This window comes from Nannobrachium achirus, assembly GCF_963921795.1.
Source record: "Nannobrachium achirus genome assembly, chromosome: 13".
NCBI lineage: Eukaryota > Metazoa > Chordata > Actinopteri > Myctophiformes > Myctophidae > Nannobrachium > Nannobrachium achirus.
Window position 1 is genome coordinate 54,282,061 of NC_137833.1, and position 20,158 is coordinate 54,302,218.

Here is a 20,158-nt window from a genome sequence, read left to right on the forward strand (position 1 = left end):
CAGACTGAAGAAGTTATAGCTGCCTTTACAATTACTGTACAGACTGAAAGTGCTTACTGTTACAGTAGTTGTACAGACTGAAGAAGGTAGAACCTCTGTACTCTGCTGCAGCAGCAATGGAAACTGGACGTTCCACTCAAACTTACGCTGATGTTGTTCGTATTCACATTTACTGTTCCTATCACTTGTTCCATCATGTCTATTTTTCACCTTTTTCCCAAGCTGCTGGCTTGTTTTTGGGCACTTGATAAAACTCATAGTTAAATACCTTTTGTTCTCTTTCTCCATAGCATTCACTTCACATTTGCTGTCCGCACAATGAGGCTTACAATAGCATGTCGCTTTACTTGAGATTCCAGACTTATGATTTTGAAACCTGCTGATTCAGTGATTTATAAAAGAATGTAATTATTTGTTGTCATTTGTATGTGTGTTCCAATGTTCTGTGACAAAACCAACATTAAAACATTAACCACAATTATTTGTATGACAATTATATTTGTGACTAGTTATTATATCTTATAACTGCCTCATTCAGTTATTTTATGTAGGCTACTGGTACTTTATGTAGAGCAGGGGTTTTCAAAGTGGGTGACGGGGCACCCTGGGGTCCCGTGACGGCAGTCCAGGGGTGCCGTGAGATCATTTGATAATATTTGGAATGCAGTTGGAGACTTGAAAAAATATTTAGTGTCATTTTAAACTTGATGCACAAAGTTATTTTCAGTCGGTTCTAACCAAAATGCCTATTATCTCATTGTTTTCCTCGCAACATAATCACTAAAATATCATCACTGTCGGGCAGAAACCTTGTATCTCCAAGTTTCAAATGTGTACGTCTTTTGGTAAAGCAAAGCCCTGCTTCATCATACAAGAACGTCGCACAAAACTAGTGAAAACAGCCGATCTACAAGCACACAATGCCTCGCGATGAGAGGCGTTGTGTGCTTGTAGATCTGCTGTTTTCACTAGTTTAGTACATTTTATAGATGATAAATACAAAACGAACGGTTTTGGACTTACAAGGTTTCCACCCGACATCAACGTTATGCTATAAAGTAAGATGCTGGGAGTGAACATTATAATGTAGGGGTGCCTCGGATTAAACAAATATTTATGGGGTGCCCTGAGACAAAAAGGTTTGGGAACCCCTGATGTAGAGTATATACATCACACTGCCATAGATATCTGATCTGTTTTTCTGTTTGCTCTATGGTCAGATAATAGTCTGCCCCACTTATTCTCAATATAATGTATTTATGAGACTGATTATTGCTATTTATTCCCAGCCATGTGTCTAAATGAGCGCAGACACTTGTTGGAAACTCAGCAGTAGACCACTTCCTTCAGTACAGCCCCCTTTCACCACAACAGCAGTAGGAGGAGACAACAGACAGTCAGTAACTCTGTCATAACAGAATCAGTCAGTGAGCAGTAACACATGATGGAGAAAACATCCCTCTGCCTTCTAGTCTGTGAGTAGCTTACAAATTGTGTGTGTGTGTGTGTGTGTGTGTGTGTGTGTGTGTGTGTGTGTGTGTGTGTGTGTGTGTGTGTGTGTGTGTGTGTGTGTGTGTGTGTGTGTGTGTGTGTGTGTGTGTGTGTGTGTAGAAGACGAGGAATTTGCTACCTCACTACTACTACAAGGCTACTGTGTGTTATAGCCAGGGCTTTCACGTAGGGATCAAATTAACTTAGGCCTAATTAAGACTACATTTTTTTTTTAGATTAGATTTGTTTATTTGATCATCACATATTTTCATACAGGTCATACATTCATATAATCATTGTTACAGGTGATCAAAAGGAATAGGCAGAAGCTGAAAGCTTGTGAATGCCTATCCTACGTATTCATGAATTAAGACATTGATTAGTTATAAGAGTGTTCAGATTATTATAATTTTTTTCATCATAAAAAGAAAACAACAGAAAAAGAAAAAACTCATGGTAATTGATCATTGGATGATACATAATTTTTACTTCTATTTTGAGAAGAAATGCAAAACAGCTAGAATACCCAGTACAGTTGTTTTTCCATGCAACATATCAACCTTTTAATTCTTCTCTCCACACTCTCCTAAGGGCGTATTTATTTATGTATTGATTAATCAACATACATTTTAGCCCCAACCGGTCCGAAAATGTCTGGGTCGGGTAGAGTCGGGTTCGGGTAGAATTAGAGAACTCTATCACAGAGAAAGTGATATAAATAATAATAACAATATATATATTTTCTTTTTTCATTGAGCCCGGCCCGGCCCAACTAATGAGCATAGATTTAAGGCCATACCTGGCCCGAAAATGGCAAGAGATTTGGCACAAGGAGGCATGTGGTCTCAACTCCAATCTAGCACTAAAGTAAATTCATTTTGGTAATAGCAAATCAAATTAATAAACTAGTACTAATATTACACATTAGTTACACAGTGCATAATCTGTGCATAAAGTATATGGTGCAAAACTCAAACGGGTTGTATTTAGGGCCCCCAATTTAAACAAGCCAAAGGCTTTCTTGTGGTTTACAGTATATCCTTTTAGTGACCTTGTAGTAAACTGTACTGTCGTGGCCTACCTGTTCCGATGCAAACCTCTAATAAAATATTCAATCCATCAATCAAATAGTCTCTGAGATGTGATCTCTCTCTCTAGTGGTTATTTCCATGGTGAGTGTCTCAGCAGAAGTTACAAGCAGTAGTGATAAAGGTAAGTCTGTTTGTCTTCTGATGTTGAAATTATCCACAACTGTCAATGGATTCAGGGAAATGTAATAAGAAATACAGTTTTGATTTTAACATCAATTTTCTTCTGGATTTCTGCCCCACAGTCTCTCTCATACTCAGTCCTAACAGATCTCAGTTTTTTAAAGATGAGCGTGTCTTTCTGAGCTGTGAGGACAGTCAGTCTAACCCTACTGTCTGGAGACTGAAGAGGACCAACATCAATAACACCTTAGAGTGTGGTGGTGATGGTAAACAACATGGCTGGGGGAAGAAGAACACCACAGGATGTCTTCTCAGGTCCATGCAACCCTTAGTAGACAGTGGACGTTACTGGTGTGAGTCTTCAAAGGGAAAGAGCAACACTGTTAATATCACTGTGACTGGTATGTTAAGCAAATCAATCATTTGTTGTAGTTGTTTTTATTGTATTTTTCAGTTTGCTTATTTTATTTATTATTCAGTTCAGTTTGTGTTAAAACCTCCTAATTTTGGGACAATATTGTTATAGAGAGATATAATTATTAAATCTTCTATTCTTATGTCATTTATAATGGTTCAGTTGGAGATGTGATCCTGGGGAGCCCCGTACATCCTGTGATTGAAGGAAGTGATGTCACTCTGCACTGCTGGTACAAAAACAAGACAACTGGTAAACCATCCTCTGACCTCCCAGCATCTTTCTATAAAGATGGATCCCTCATCAGGACAGAGTCTACAGGACAGATGACCATCCACAGTGTTTCCAAGTCTGATGAAGGATTCTACAAGTGTAACATCTCTGGTCGTGGAGAGTCACCAGAGGGCTGGGTGGATGTGAGAGGTGAGATGATTTTATCACAAACCCAGACTGTGGAGTGATATGAGTGAGAGTTTTCATTGGTCAGCTGCTGTATCTCTGATTTTCTCTTTCTCTCTCTCATTTAAAATAGACGCACAGCTCTTATTATGTGTTTAAGAGTAATATTGACAAAAATATGTAATCACTTATCTTAAAATATGTGTTCAATTCTGCTTCACATTCTCCGACCTCCACAGACAACCCCCACTCTTCCTCTCTCACTGCATATTTCTACCCTCTGATGTTTGCTGGAGTCTCCATGGTTCTGATGCTGATTCTGGGCCTGTGTCTCTGGAAGAAGTACAAAGGTATGTAGGCCTACTGTATGGTATTTAGCTGTAAGATTCTGCAGGATGTCATGCTGTGCTTTAAAGACCAGTGACAAGTGGTACTTTATTCATCCCCAAAGGGGAATGAAGCTGGTACATACAGCAGCTCTTATAGAGACATCAATAAAAACACATAATAAAATAACATCTCAAATAGGCATCTAAGCATAGTCAACCTACAGTACAATAATAATAAAAGAAAAACAACAAACCAAACACTACTAAGAGTCCAATGGCTTGAATTCAACATCCCCCATCCTAATCAGCCTGATCAAGCCAAACCGATGAGTACAGTCTTTTTGCTGCAGGTGGAAAATATCTTCTATTGCGCTCCTTCTCAGGAGCTTATCTGCCCTGCTACAGTGTCATGTAAGGGTTAGAGAGAGATTGTCCATGATAGCCAGGAGTTTAGTCTTCATCTTTCTTTTAGTCACCTCCTCCACAGTATCCAAGGTCGGTATTCCGAGGACTGGAAGTATGAACAACAGAGCCTATAGGTTTGAACACTCCTCCTTCTTGTGTCTGATCTTTTCGGGGTTAATCCCCAAGGATGAAGGTTTGAACTCTGCCGTCCGTACTTCCAGATGCCTAGCTGTCTCTGATATTTTTGGGAATAGATAAGTCAATCTATTCTAAACATACACACGTATTGTCTTTTATAATTATTATGTTCTGTGTGTGTGCATGTGTGTGCGTGTGTGTGCGCTGCAGGATGCAGGACAGACAGACAGTGTGAAGAAGATCTGACCTATGCTGATGTGACAGTGACCCAGCAAGCTCAACCCAGGAAGAGCGGAGGTAGAGTAACAACACCACACTGAGGCCTACACACAGTTCCTTACAGACTAACTGATGTCTGAGGGTTTTGAAGGTCAGTGAGGCCTCTGGCAGGCTCTTCATGTGCCCTTTCTGTAAGTCAGCTTCGATACAGACTTTGCCTCAGGGAATTGCCATAATTCTAACCATAGCTCATAGTGTGACCAGGGGAATCTTCCAAACGTCAATCATTAAGTATGCAAGTTATTAGTCATGCATCGTGGTTAGAATACCAATAAACAGAAGTGCTTCATCGCCACTCTCAAAGAAAGACGGACACACACACACACACACACACACACACACACACACACACACACACACACACACACACACACACACACACACACACACACACACACACACACACACACACACTTCCAGAGAATGTGGAAATAGAATTTAAAGGGTAATTTTATCATCTAATCAGGCTTTTATGAACACCCTGAACAGTTTTTAATTTGCTTGATTCAATATTTAGATATTTGATGTAAATGTTACCAGGCCCTCCAGGCCCAGGGCCTCTCCCCACACACACCCATTGTAACTTCAAACTCCATTTTAACCATGATAGATTCATTAAAAACACCCATTATTTTTCTGGTGACTCATACTACCCTCCTAATATGTGTGCAGGCCGTGTTTTTTCGATAACCTTTTTCATTTATTTTTAATAATTATTTGTTGTATTTCATTTTTTCCATTTTCCCAAATAATTATAAAAAATAAATGAAAAATGTTATGGATATAACACGGTCTGCTCACGTATTATGAGGGTAGTATGAGTCACCAGATAAAAATAATGGGTGTTTTTAATGTAATCCATCATGGTTAAAATGGAGTTTGAAGTTACAATGGGTGTGTGTGGGGAGAAAAGCCCATAAGGTGTTTCCCTGTTGATAGTGGAATATCCCTTTAAAAGGAATATTACAAATACTAATCTAAACACTAATTTAAACAAGCACAGGCTTAAAGCACTGACTGTACACAAGGACAGTAAGGGCCGATGCATACTCCACTTTTAGAGACGGATTTATTTTGGTCCAGTTTGGGGAGTCACAAAATCTCGGCAGCACCGAACAGCCGAATGAATGGCGGTGCCCTCCCACTTGGAGCCCTTGCAGCCTCTTCACCCACAAGCACTTACCAGGTGACGTCACTTAAATCTGTGAGGGTTCATGGCTGCAAGGTTTGGGGGGGACATTGGAATTGGGCAGGGCCGTAGCGCGTCTAATCGGCGCTCTAGGCGAGCTCTCTCGAATGCGCCCCCCCACTCCCGCGCTGGTTTGGGTCCACTCCCTCCATTTCGGCACCCCCTCGGCGCCCCCTCTAGGATGGCGCTCTAGGCGACCGCCTATACCGCCTGCTAAAAACGGCCCTGGAATTGGGCCTGAGATCACTCACATAAACAACAATAGAAGGGAATAGCAGCAGTGGTTCACTGGTGCCACAGAAAAAATCATCCATTCATTTTACTGACAAAAAGCCTAGAATCATGCTATCTAGGATCCTAGTGAATCATGATCATGACGATAAAGGGTATTTATTAAATGTAGTATCATATAATTAAATATTCAAATATTATTTTCCACAGAATTAAAGGTTTTATGGTCATGATTCATCAGTTACCTGGATGGCTTGATTCTAGGCTTAAAATAATTTGTATAAATATTTATGCCCTATACTCACACACTTCATACTGTTTCCATCTCTGTGTGTTATTTCACAGCGTCAAATGTTTTAACACTTTATGTCTTTGTTTTGTTTTTCCAGACCAGACCCCTGAAGAACAAGACATGTACTCCACTGTGAAGACACACACAGGTCTGTCAGTCACACTGTATACTGTATATTAGTGGGGTCAAAATAATCGATTCGGCCATGTATCACAATTCGTCCGTGTATCTTATCTTAGTACTATAATCCGAGAGGGGTCCCACAATTCTTTGTTCTGGGATGGCAAGTGCAGGAACACTCGAAATCAACGGGGCTTTCGCTATCTTTCCTACCCTCAATAGACTTACATGATGAGTCTGAAAGGTAGGAGCACCAGAAGCTGTCTGTGAATTTAGGAATTTAGGAATGAGGGAATATTGACAGATCATGTTGCTTAGAAATCTGCAAACAGATCCCAACCACACTCTCAAGAACGGAACCAGAATGATAGTGTTGCAGATGATGGCCAAAATCATTGAGTGCGAGATTGCTACGGTCACAAAGGTGAAAAAACAACATTGTTTACACGGAACTCCTTTAATTGTCCATCCTACTATTATCATTTTAATACAGAATTGGCCAAAAATATATATTTCTAATTTCCCTATACCATGTTATTCATTAAATGTTTTCCTTTATATATATATATATATATATATATATATATATATATATATATATATATATATATATATATATATATATATACATGAAGTCCATGTGAGGCTCCTCTTCCTATTCTACAGAATTGTATAGATTAATAAGGTGTGGATTATTTGAATCAGTAATGTATGGATGTATTTGATTCTGTCTTTCAGACCAGCCTGCAGCTGCAGAGTCCAGTGATGCGACCTATTCTCGGCTTGAACTCAAATATATGGACAAGGAAAAGAAGGGTGAGCACAAGAAACACATGAAATCAGTATAACATATTATTGATATGAATGTTATGGGGTGTATTTGTAGTGGTTGATTTGAACACAGACCACATTATGTTGGTACAAAAGGAGTTCCATGTGTGTGTGTGATGTTGTCACTCAAGCTCAATAACACCATTGACACTTTGTAACTGTAAGCAGTATTCATTTCACCTTCCTTTGTCATTCTTACAACAGACATAATTTAGGTCTACTAACTATCATGTTGTCCATCATTTGTTTTGCTGATCATAAATGCAAGTGTTCTAACACAGTGGTTCTCAGGCCGCAACCCCTAAAATAATCATATTTTAACTGGGGACCCCCCACCCTGACGAGCACTAAGAGTTGAGGCATAATACATTTTGTGTAACGTGGTACATGCTCACAATGCCTCTCAACGCGAGGCGGTGTGAGCATTAGATCTGCTATTTTCATAATTTCTGCCTCTATTATTTGACAATTTGGCCAATTTTTCATTTGTCATTTTAGAGGTATTAAAAAGTCCTTAAATTGTCACTTTATAAATGTGAAGATACCCTCTACACACACTTACACTTTATGTTGGTTTGTTTAATGTTGGGTGAGAAAACTATGTTGGATGTAAGTTAATCATCTGGGGACCCCCCAAAATAATTTTGGGGGGTCCCCTGGAGGTCCCGACCCACAGGTTGAGCACCACTGTTCTAACATAACAATCAAATGCTCTCAAGCCTATACATCAAAAAAGATTTGTTTTTGTGGAAAGATCTTTCTCCAGTGTCTCCTCCAGCCTCCGGCTCTCATCCTCCCTCTGCCGGAACCCGGCCTCCGTGGCCTGGGCCTGCATGTGGTGCCTCTCCCGCTCCCTCTCCCCGCGCTGCTGCTCCTGCAGCTTCTGGAAGCCGGCCAGCTCCTCGCGCTGCAGGACCAGGGACCTCTCCTTCTCCTGCTCCAAGGAAGGCAGCAGGTGCGCTAACTACCCACTCCCGGCACGGTGAGGTGGTGACGAAAAATAGCAATCCAGGACTCTTTGGAGCAGTGTTCATTTTTTCATTTTAACCCAGAATTGGCCAAAAAGAAATTTTCCTATACCACGTTATGCATTATATGTTTTCCTTTTTCATTAATACTTGAAGGCCATGTGAGGCTCCCCTTCCTATATAAACCCATCTGTAAATCTGTAGATGTAAAATTGTGAAGGCCCCCAATCCTGTACCTCTAGTTTGTATAATGTATTTGTATGTAGCTATACAGTCAAGGTACTGTAAGTAGCTAAACATAATTGCAATATGAACTGAACTGATCAAGTCTACCAGAAAGTGGCACCAATGTCTATGAATCAATCAAAAGCTTTCAAGCCTGGACCATAATGCACTTTATGATATGCTAACATTTGGATGTAAAAGAGGGAGCTTATAGATTCTACAGAATTGTATAGATTAATAAGGTGTAGATTATTTGAATCAGTAATGTATGGATGTATTTGATTCTGTCTTTCAGACCAGCCTGCAGCTGCAGAGTCCAGTGATGCGACATATTCTCGGCTTGAACTCAAATATATGGACAAGGAAAAGAAGGGTGAGCACAAGAAACACATGAAATCAGTATAACATATGATTGATATGAATGTTATGGAGTGTATTAGTAGTGGTTGATTTGAACACAGACCACATTATGTGGGTAAAAAGTTCCATGTGTGTGATGTTGTCACTCATGCTCAATAACACCATTGACACTTTGTAACTGTAAGCAGTATGCATTTCACCTACCTTTGTCATTCTTACAACAGACATAGTTTAGGTCTACTAACTATCACGTTTTCCATCATTTGTTTTGCTGATCATAAATGCAAGTGTTCTAACACAGTGGTTCTCAGGCCGCGACCCCCAAAATAATCAAATTTTAACTGGGGACCCCCCACCCTGACGAGCACTAAGAGTTGAGGCATTACATTTTGTGTAACGTGGTACATGCTCACAATGCCTCTCAACGCGAGGCGTTGTGAGCATTAGATCTGCTATTTTCACAATTTCTGCCTCTATTATTTGACAATTTGGCCAATTTTTCATTTGTCATTTTAGAGGCATTAAAAAGTCCTTAAATTGTCACTTTATAAATGTGAAGATACCCTCTACACACACTTACACTTTATGTTGGTTTGTTTAATGTTGGGTGAGAAAACTATGTTGCGTGTCAGTTAATCATCTGGGGGCCCCCCAAAAATAATTTTTGGGGGTCCCGACCCACAGGTTGAGCACCACCGTTCTAACATAACAATCAAATGCTCTCAAGCCTATACATCGAAAAAGATTTGTTTTTGTGGAAAGATCTTTCTCCAGTGTCTCCTCCAGCCTCCGGCTCTCATCCTCCCTCTGCCGGAGCCCGGCCTCCGCGGCCTGGGCCTGCATGTGGTGCCTCTCCCGCTCCCTCTCCCCGCGCTGCTGCGCCTGCAGCTTCTGGAAGCCGGCCAGCTCCTCGCGCTGCAGGACCAGGGACCTCTCCTTCTCCTGCTCCAAGGAAGGCGCAAACTACCCACTCCCGGCACGGTGAGGTGGTGACGAAAAATTGCAATCCAGGGCTCTTTGGAGCATTGTCAATTTTTTCAGCAGTCTTAGTCTGTTGAATAACGCTCGTTTAGTCTTAGTCTTCTGAAATTGTTCAATAAACATATAAAAATCTTGTAGTCGATTTCATTTCTTTAAAGAAAACAATGATTCTCTATGACCTCATCCACACCGGCTCCGAATTTGCCATGCGGCAGGTGGCTGCGGCAGTGCGTTTTTTCCCCCAATTGAACCCAGTTCGATCCGTGCGTCTTGTCGCATGTGGTAAAAACTCATCACTGATGTGTGCAAAGTTTCACGCCAATCGGTCCAATGGTGTCCAAGAATATTAGCTGCTCGCAGGCAGGCAGGCACACACACACAGACACACATAGGCTACAGGCAAAAATATAATCCCGCTCCCTTTGTATCAATGCTGGCCAGTCTTTATAATGTTACAGTTTGTGTTTTATTGTTTTAATGTGTTACAGGAGATGTTTGAGTGAAGAAGAGAGGACACACACATACCCCCCTCCCCCCACGCATCTACCACCTTCATCATATTTTGATCCTCCTCCTCCTCCACGACCACCAACATCACACCTTTGTGAGTTTCAGAACAAACAACCAGCTCTGAGGAAGCATGTTAGCCACAGCACTTAAGCATTTCTCTGAAAACAAAGTTGGTTTGAATTCACTGGTATCTTGCATCATTAGAAAACTTTTTTTGTTCCTTTTTCAGATGAAAAAAAAAAACCCCACAAATACTCCCCATGTGTTCACTGTTAGTGAGGACAATGAGACTTTTTAAATTCATAGTATACAGGAAGCAATATTATATTGTTAATTATGAAATCCCAACTATTGACTATTAAAATAAATGTTTGCACTTTATTTGAAGGTGACTCACTCGAGCACACGTCTAAACTTGGTCTAACACTGGTCTAGAAATGAAAGTTTTTAGATGTCTAAACTTAGACTAGACGTTGATTAGACATCTAAAAATGTTCAGACCAGTGTTAGACCAATTTTAGACGGTGTGCTCGGAGCAATGAAAAGATGAGTGTTAAAGAGAATTTTGCAGATTTTTATTTGAGTGGGCATTCAAGTGGCTAATTACATATTTTTAGACACACGTACAAGTCGGCAATAATGTATTACTATTTAATGTAGGCCCATTGGCTCCCAATAAGTCACAATACCCCATGAAAGTCCGTAGGGCATCTTGGGAATGTGGAAGGTGACCATTGACTCGACCGCTACACAGTAGGTTATACTAGGTAGGGCTCGAGGCTATGGTCAGGTATCTAAAAACTAAAGACACAATTAGCCATTTGTACGCTCAAATAAACATCGCTGAAATGATAGAACGTGTTTTTTTAACACTCATCTTTTCTTTGATCTAAGTAGTATCTAAAACATGAACCCTTGTTATTAAAAAAACTGTTGTCCTTTAACCCTGCAAGACCCGAATTAATTTCTACTGGCCAAAAAAAATTAAAAGAAATCTGATGGTGTAGGAGTCCTAATCACAGGAAAATGTAATTTAAAAATAATAATAATAATAATTAATAGGTTTTATAGCCATACATCATAAATCATGCTCTAATTTGTATTTTGGGGATATTTTTCACAATATTAACATATGCACGTGTTCTAGACATTCTAATGATCACGAAAAAAAAATATTACAGGCATTTTACTTATGTTTTAGTGAGGAATAGCTTCAGTTAAAAAGTGAGATGTTCTTCGTCCAGACGCTGGAATTTCAACTTCTCTGGTAGGTGTGAATGTCAGTCTCTGTGGGGGGTATTTATATGCAAATATCGTTGCCAATGGCATTGTAATACTAAACAATAGGATTTAATGGTGATGTTAATGTGAAAAAAGAACAGGAAAACTAATTATAACATTTAAAAAAAAATGATTTCTGGGCCTTGCAGGGTTAAGTTGAACTGAGATCATAAACTGATTCTTCTGCTACTACTGTCGAATAAAGTATGACAAGTGGCATTATCAGTAGCTAATGTGATATAAATGTGTAAGGTTGTCTCATGTTCTTGTGTGCAAGATATGTAATGAGTACACATGTAACACATGTAATACTGTATGTTGTGAGCCCTGTTCTGGTTCGCTGAACTCCACACTGCACTGGGTCTGTGTTCAGGCAGGTCAGAGACATGATGGGGAAAGACAATTATGTGGTCAATCTAGGGCTGGGCAATATGACTAAAAATGAAAACAGCAGATCTACAAACATTGGCTATTTTTGCGAATGCAGTTGTATGCCACCAATTTACAACAACACATCGTGGAAACAGAGTGTTTTTTTCGAACCGTGTGTTGAGCTTGCAAACTTCTAATAAATTCTTCTTCAGCTTGAGGATCTGCTACCGTTGATGCTTTTGTGTGCCGCTGTAAGAATGATCTAGGAGGCCTAGGGCGTTCATTTACGAAAAACACGGAAAGTGAATAAGGAGGTTTCTGCCTGACGGCAACAATTGAATACAGGCAGGGCTGGACTTTCATGGCTGCCGTTTCCCCTCAGTTAATCCTTCTATACAGAGGCCACAGTGGCCTTGTTGCCCCATCCATGCTGCCCCAGTTGATTTCACTGCTTTCTGCTCGCTCTGTTTCCTGTAGTCTTCACAGAGACTACACCCTGCTTCTATAGAACAGGACATGAAACCTGTTTGCGGTCAGAGAAGAACTCATAGAGCTGAACTAAGAGCGTAGAATGCAGAAAAGGTGACAAAAAGGAAGGATGATCAGAAATAGATCAAATGTCATCTGCCAGTTACAAAGGCAACTCAGTTTGTGACTGCTGAGACACTGCGTGGGGGGATGGGGGGGTCTGTCTGCTTTCACAACGTGAAACAAAATCATTTTCAGTCTTGGAATTTTGTTTTTGCTTTAACCCGAGTTCCCCCTCTATGCCGCAAAAATTAGGCCTACCAACGGCCTTAAAGGAGTGTAAATCCCTACTCTCCTTTAAAACGTTTTTACATGCAGCTGCAACTCGAAACTGGTAAAAAGACAAAGCCTGTCCATACCGCCCCTATTTACTGTAAATATCAATTATTTATTCCTGATTTCAGATTATTATTATTTTTTTGCATAGTACTCTGTATATAATTGTTCATTTAATGTCTTTGTGAATTGAGTACAAAAGGACCAAATGTATACAATCCATAGTGCCTTCTTGGGTTTAAATCCGAGTAGACCGTGTATCTGAGATGTACTGTCATTTGCTTTTCCTATGCAAACTTCTAATAAAAGTATTCAATCAATCAAATTCTCTTCTCTTAGTACATTTTGAGACAGACCAGAGGGCCAGACTACAGTAGGCTGTGTGTAGATGGGATTCCCATCATCTATGTCAGTGTTGAACAAATGTTGATTTAGTTTTTGAATAAAACTTCATTTTGTTTTAGTCATCTGAAACGTTTTAGTATAGTTTTAATGGGTCAAAACCACTGGGGGAAAAAAAGAGGTTGACATAACGATGAAATCAATAAAACTGTAGGAGGAACCTCTCCCCCCTAGCACTCAACTCTTCAGACTCCAACTCACCCCCTGGTCTGTGACATGTTGTGTGCTTGTAGCCATTTTCAGAGAATGACACCCTCACACAGCAAAGCGTAAAACGACTTGTCGCAGTTCTACTGGATTCTCTTCTCCACTAGTCCCTCCCTGACATCTTAGTCTAGTCTTAAGCGTCATTACCACCGGGCACGATAGAGATAACTATAACGATAACTGCCGTCCTGCCGACAACAGGATGCTAAACGATTTTTAAATCAATATTTTTTTATCTTCATCGTGCACGGTGGGAATGGCGCTTTATTCTATTTTATTTTAATGAAATTGATGTTATATTTAGTCATAGTTTTAATCATCATTCATAGCTTTAATAGTCTTTAGTTTGTCAGTTGAAAAAAAAAAGGTTGCATTTTTCGTCATAGTTTTAGTCGATGAAATGAACACTGAACAAGATGTGCGTTGAAAAGTGTTTGGTCACCAAACGCTGTGTAACTCTGTCTAATAAAGACACCACACACCGTGTAACAGACAAATAGACACCAAACACCTCACGTTGATTGAAACCTTTTTTAACTATAAAGAACATTATCAGGAGGACAGAGATGTGTATAATAGAAACAGGGAGGTGTACTAGGTTTGCAGAAATAACCAAAAAAGAAAGAAAAAAGCTAATAAAACTAGCTTCCTACCACAGGTGCTGACAAGCTCCTTGGTGATTGGAAGCAGCCATATTGTTAAGAAATTATGCCTCTTCCTTATCTGATATATATATATAATATATATATTATGTTTGTTTTTTGTTTTTTTCATCTGCTAAATATAAAACAGCAGATCTACTTCATGCCACGTTGAGAGCTTGCAGATTGTCTATTTTCACTACTTCTTACTGTAATTTATGGAATTTGGTTTAAAATGCATAGGATTCTTCAAATTCTGTTATTTAAAATATATAGAGACATTTTTGGGAGAAGGGAAAATCTTTTGAAACATTTTTTTCAAGGTAGGAAAAGAAAATGGAAATTTCACTCGAGTCGTGACCCATAGAAATTGGACCGTGACCCACAAATGGGTCCGCGACCCACTGTTTGGGAAACAGTGCTGTAGGCCCATGGAGAAGGTCAAAGGTGAAATGTCATCCTCAGCACCCTGTAGGCCATGGAGAAGGTCACCAGGACCCCCACCAACCAGGTCAGCACCCTGCTGGGCTGGGGCAGAGGGGTGACGTACGCCACCTGGTGGACAGGAAAACAACAACACAATTGATACTTTTAGGACCTGAGAGGTTTTCTGAAAAGCCTGTTTCTATCAGTGGTTCTCAAACTTTTTGAAATACGACTCCCAGAATTATATGTATTTGGGTGCGGACCCCCATCTCAAAATATGTTGTTCCAGGGACCCCCCAGAAGCAAAGACTTTAGTAATAAAAATACATATATTCAAAGATTTGCACACATTTTCATGAGTTTCAAAAATAGCAGAGCTACAAGATCATAGCATAACACCAGTAAGACTCCCTAATCGGGAGATAAATAGGCCAAAAGTTTGTTTTACCAATTATCAAGACATACGGGCAGTTGACAGTTTGCCATGGTTACTCATTGAAGTTGAATCTCCATATATGGAGATAACCTACGCATCACACTAAGTCTGACCTCACCAGCCCATATTTGGGCATGAGCAACTTATGTCTCCATATATGGAGATATGATGACATCACACAGTCCTCAGCCGATGATGTGGCGTGATGTCATACAATACACAAACGAGCCCTACAGTATAAAGGGGCAATTCTTGCCAGGAAAGAAGCATTTCTTCGACTCAGACCTTATCGCCAGGGTTGGCTTATAGCAGCTGTCGGTAGGACCATATATGGATTCTGTTAGTGTGGATCTCCTAAACAGGGCATCATCTGGGATACAATCCCTTTTATGCCCATATATGGAGATCCCTAACAGAATCCCTTTCATGCCCATATATGGAGATCCCTAACATAATCCCTTTTATGCCCATATATGGAGATCCCTAACAGCATCCCTTTTATGCCCATATATGGAGATCACTAACAGCTAACAGAATCCCTTTTATGCCCATATATGGAGATCCCTAACAGAATCCCTTTTATGCCCATATATGGAGATCCCTAACAGAATCCCTTTTATGCCCATATATGGAGATCCCTAACAGAATCCCTTGTATGCCCATATATGGAGATCCCTAACAGAATCCCTTTTATGCCCATATATGGAGATCCCTAACAGAATCCCTTTTATGCCCATATATTATGGAGAAATCCCTGCTCTGAGTATCTGCCATCAGTGTGATGTCACCTGTTTATGCCCATATATGGAGATCCCTGCTCTGCGTATCTGGTTGCTATGGTAAACAGTTGGTTGCTAGGGTAAAAAAACATGGTTGCTATGGTAAACAGTTGGTTGCTAGGGTAAACAGTTGGTTGCTAGGGTAAAACCATGGTTGCTAAGGTGGTTGCTAACAGACCAGCAACAACAGACTGTTGCCACAGCAACGTACACAAAGGTTTGTGTACACATGTGGTGTGATGTCATACTGATGCGGAGATATGAGCAGGGCAAAGGTGTGACGTGTGACCGACGGACGGACGGACGGACGGACGGCCGGCCGGTGGAGGTTTTCATAGTAAACTGCTCCCTGACGGTCGCAATAATGGTTAAAGTGGTTCAAATGTATAAGTGACACAGATGCTTTCCAGGTCTTAAAGAGTTTTATGTCAACGCACCGTGTGGCAGATCCTGGACACCACGAAGACCCGGAAGTGGAGCAGGGCGCTGCCCAGATCCGGTCCAGTCAGGGAATACATCAGACCAATCAGAACGAAGGGAATGATGTTCTCCAGGTCATTCTGGTGACATCTGGACACAAAGAACCCAATCAGAACAGGTTATTCTGGTGACATCTGGACAGAAGACCACACTTATAACTTCTAATTTCTCGCCCTTAGGGCGCCTTACTGGTTTATCATATAATATATTTTTGATATGGCATCTGGCTTTGTCTGTTTGTCCTGTGCCTGTCATTGGTCAATATGTGTGTGTTTGTATGTATGGCCAGAGTCACATTGGCCACACTTTACGGGACGCTTAATGAAATTAACACAGAAATAGCACATAAATAATGGTATTACTATTAACTCATTCCAGGCCAGGAGAAAGAGATTCTGTTTTGATCTCTGTGTGTTCATCCGTCTTTGGACTGGACTGATGGATGTGTGAAGTCTCACGTCCATCAGTCCATTGGCAGTGGTGTTATCAGTATCCATTATTGAGAATTAGGACATATCCCCTGTCTCACTTTTAAAAAGGGCAGGAAAACTGCTGAAGCTACAGTATATTGTAAGCTTTCAAATATTTGATAAATGCATTAAATAATATATCTATCAGATTTGTCCCAACCATAAGATGTCAACAATGTCAGTCCTTCTAAAATGTATAGCCTAAGTGACACAGAGGCTTTCCATGTCTTAAAGGGTTTTATTACCCGGCTTGTTTGAATGCTTGATTCTGATTGGTCAAGCGCTGAAATCAGAGGTCCGATATTCCCTGATAACAGACCGCTCCGCTCTATAACAGACCGCTGCCTAATCAAAGACCCAGAACACCTGCTGCAGTCAAGCTGCACTGCGTGAATATTGTGCTGTAACCAACATGTCAGCCATGAAAACATCCCTTCAGCCATGAAACATCCCGTCAGCCATGAAAACATCCCTTCGGCCTGATATCTCCACAGGCCGTCGGTCTGTTATGTACCGTCAATCCCCGCTGAGCCATTCATTATCCCTTACTTAATTCTTTCTAACCTATAGACTATACAGTCTAACCAGTGTGGCTGGTTCTACAGACAGGGATCTCCATATACAGTATGGGCATAAAATGGATTGTATGTGGCTGATGTGGCCTCCATATATAGGCATTCCCATATTAAGTCCTGTTAGGGGAACCACACTAACAGAATCCCCTTTATGCCCATATATGGATTATGAATATCCCTGTCTGTAGAACCAGCCACACTGGTTAGACTGACATGTATAGTCTATAGGTTTGACTGACAGGTACAGTATATATACTGTATATTGTCATTCACAGATATGGGCTTAATATTGATGACATCAGGGATGTCCATACAGTATATGGACATAAAAGGGATCCTGTTAGTGTGGTTCCCTTGACATCAAAGTGATGTCAGAGCGTGACAATCAACAACAAAACATCAAACCAAGCGTTACCCAGAAAGACAGACGCGTACAAGATGTGACAGCTCTCATACTAAAACAAAAATCTTTGTTTAAAGGAGTAGTTCACCCCCAAAATGACTTATTCTATTGATTAGTCATGCCATGGAGACTAGAGTTCAATAATATTTTTGGGTTTTTGTCACATTCCTAAAACAAAAATTTGATTCGAGTAAATTTACCCCCATTGATTCCGGATGGGGACCCGTTTCGAAACGGGTCCCCATCCGGAACGAATGGGGGTAAATTTATTTATCACATTTTTTGTCTTAGGAATGCGACAAAAAAAAAAATATATTATTGAACTCAAGTCTTCATGGCGTGACTAATCAATAGAAAAAAAGTCATTTTGGGGGTGAACTACTTTAAATGTGTAATTTTATATTATTTTAAAATATATTTTCTTGGCATAATCACTTCACACGGTGTGATCTTTGGGCGGTGCTAACCGCCCCTACGTCTGGCTTTGCATCTAGGTCCATGAGAGTCAGAGAGACTGTCACAGAGACCCTCATCACCACAAGCTGATGTCACAGACAGAACGGCCCATACAAGGAGATATGCACTTTGATACCATGAGCGGCACTCACTTCGCACAGGTGCGATTTATTTTGAACGCAAGCTGCTACAAGAATAATACATTAATATGATTATGAATTATGATATCATTCTAACCTTCTCACTCGCTCCACATCAGGATGGGCTCTCAGCAGCCTGTTTTTTTCCTCCCGTGTTTTACCTGCGATGTCTTCTGGGTTCTCAAAGGCCTGAGGATGATATTCACACATTAGCAGGGAAGGACAGGATCAGAGGACCAGCCCAGGTTAGAAGGGTTTGGCCTTGTGTAGCCAGACTGTATCACCAAATCCACCACGGGAAATTCCTTTTTTGCACCGGCGGATTCGTCTGATTCCAGGCTAAGGTTTGGGGATAGAACAAGAGAGTTGAGGTTCAGATGGTTTGGACCCCTTAGCTGAGAGAGATACAGTAAGAAGCAGGGACCCCTTAACAGAGAGAGATAAGTAGGGACCCATAGCTGAGAGAAAGATGAAGCAGGGACCCCTTAGCTGAGAGAGAGAGATGAATTAGTGACCCCCTAGATGTTGCAGATTCAACTTTTTCATAGATGTCATAGATCGATTCACAGACTTGTTTGAAAGCGCTATCATCATTGTTTGACTTTTCTATTAATATGTTGGTTTCATCATAATGTATATCATCATCATATCATTAAACCACTTAATCTTTTTTAAACTACTTATTTCTTATCAATTATACAGCCTGTGAAGCCGTTAATTCATGGATTAAAAAAAAAAAACATTCCTGAGGCAATAATTTGAAGACCAGGTCATCGGTCAATACTAATAGGAGACTCCACTGCTCATAAAATGATTAACTATGGAATGTTGACAAAAACAAAACAAACCTCTCCTTGAATTCAAGGCTTCATAAGTCATTTTCACTCCGTACTTGGTCTGCTTTTTTTCCCCTCTACACCAAAACCTCTGAAAATAGTAGATCTACAAGCTCACAAAAAGTTCCTTTCACACAAAGATGTGCCGTAGTAGACTCACATTGACAGTAGATTCATATTACGTAATGTGTCTTTACTAGACGTGTGACAATGTCGAAGAATTGATTTTGATTTTCAATGATCTACTTTATGGTTATGCAAACAGCAAAATATTGAATCGTTTCGCAATTCAAATAAACGATTGTATCAATACTAAGTATTTGAGCGTTGTATTTAGCTGTTTTAAGAAAAGGGAGAGTTTAATTACTTATGTTACATAGGCCTATCTATCGCTACATTTGGTTTATCAATAAATGTATTTAATCTCTGTTCATGTCAAGGTGCAGGTTTGTCCATATGTGTTCAAATACAGTGTCCATGTATTTGCCAGAGAATCACTGTGTTGACTTATTTATATAAAATCTTCCCTTAAAAAAAACTCTCCACGTGTTTCACACAGATCCATTTTTTCTTTTGCGAAATAGTTACTGTATCGATTTTAAATCATTGTATCGTATCGCCATGAATGAACCAATATCGCCCATGTAGTCACTGTAACCCTTAGAGGAGCCATTTTCCTTTACCGTTGTTTCCAGTTGAGATTGGCACATTTCACCCAGGTTTTTTCATCTCACTCACGTCACTGTGTCTGCTGACCTCACTCAGCAAAGAAATAAACAGAAAATAAACAAAAAATAAAATACAACAATTCACAGGAGGCAAGCAGTGATCACCCCATGATGTGCACTGCAATGTAGTTTCAAATACACTCACTAAACTGGTCTGTCTCAAAATGTACTAAGAGAAGAGACTTTGATTGATTGATTGATTGATTGAATCACTTTATTAGACGTTCGCATAAGAAAAGCACATGACAGTATAGCTCAGATACATGGTACTAGGATTTAAACCCAGGAAAGCACTATGGATTGTATACATTGGGGTAATTTTTTGCTCAATTCATGAAGACAATAAAT

At 40.2% G+C, this 20,158-nt stretch overlaps 1 protein-coding gene across 1 annotated transcript; it reads right to left on the bottom strand.

Annotated features, from left to right (window-relative positions):
* Nucleotides 1–14,352: 14,352 nt before the first annotated feature.
* On the bottom strand, nucleotides 14,353–18,630 carry LOC308297513 (microsomal glutathione S-transferase 1-like). The gene is made up of 3 exons (XM_080740937.1): nucleotides 18,344–18,630; nucleotides 16,160–16,292; nucleotides 14,353–14,636 (listed from the first exon to the last, which is right to left on the bottom strand). The coding sequence occupies exons 1-3, from the start codon at nucleotides 18,454–18,456 to the stop codon at nucleotides 14,523–14,525; spliced, it is 360 nt and encodes a 119-aa protein (XP_080597063.1). The 5' UTR covers nucleotides 18,457–18,630; the 3' UTR covers nucleotides 14,353–14,522.
* Between the last annotated feature and the right edge of the window lie 1,528 nt (nucleotides 18,631–20,158).

Coding starts and splice junctions, on each gene's coding strand:
- LOC308297513 (XM_080740937.1), bottom strand. CDS start 18,456: ATGTGTGAATATCATCCTCAGGCCTTTGAGAACCCAGAAGACATCGCA. Junction 16,293..18,343: donor GATGTGGAGCGAGTGAGAAG/GTTAGAATGATA, acceptor CTTTGTGTCCAG/ATGTCACCAGAATGACCTGG. Junction 14,637..16,159: donor TGTCCAGGATCTGCCACACG/GTGCGTTGACAT, acceptor CCTGTCCACCAG/GTGGCGTACGTCACCCCTCT.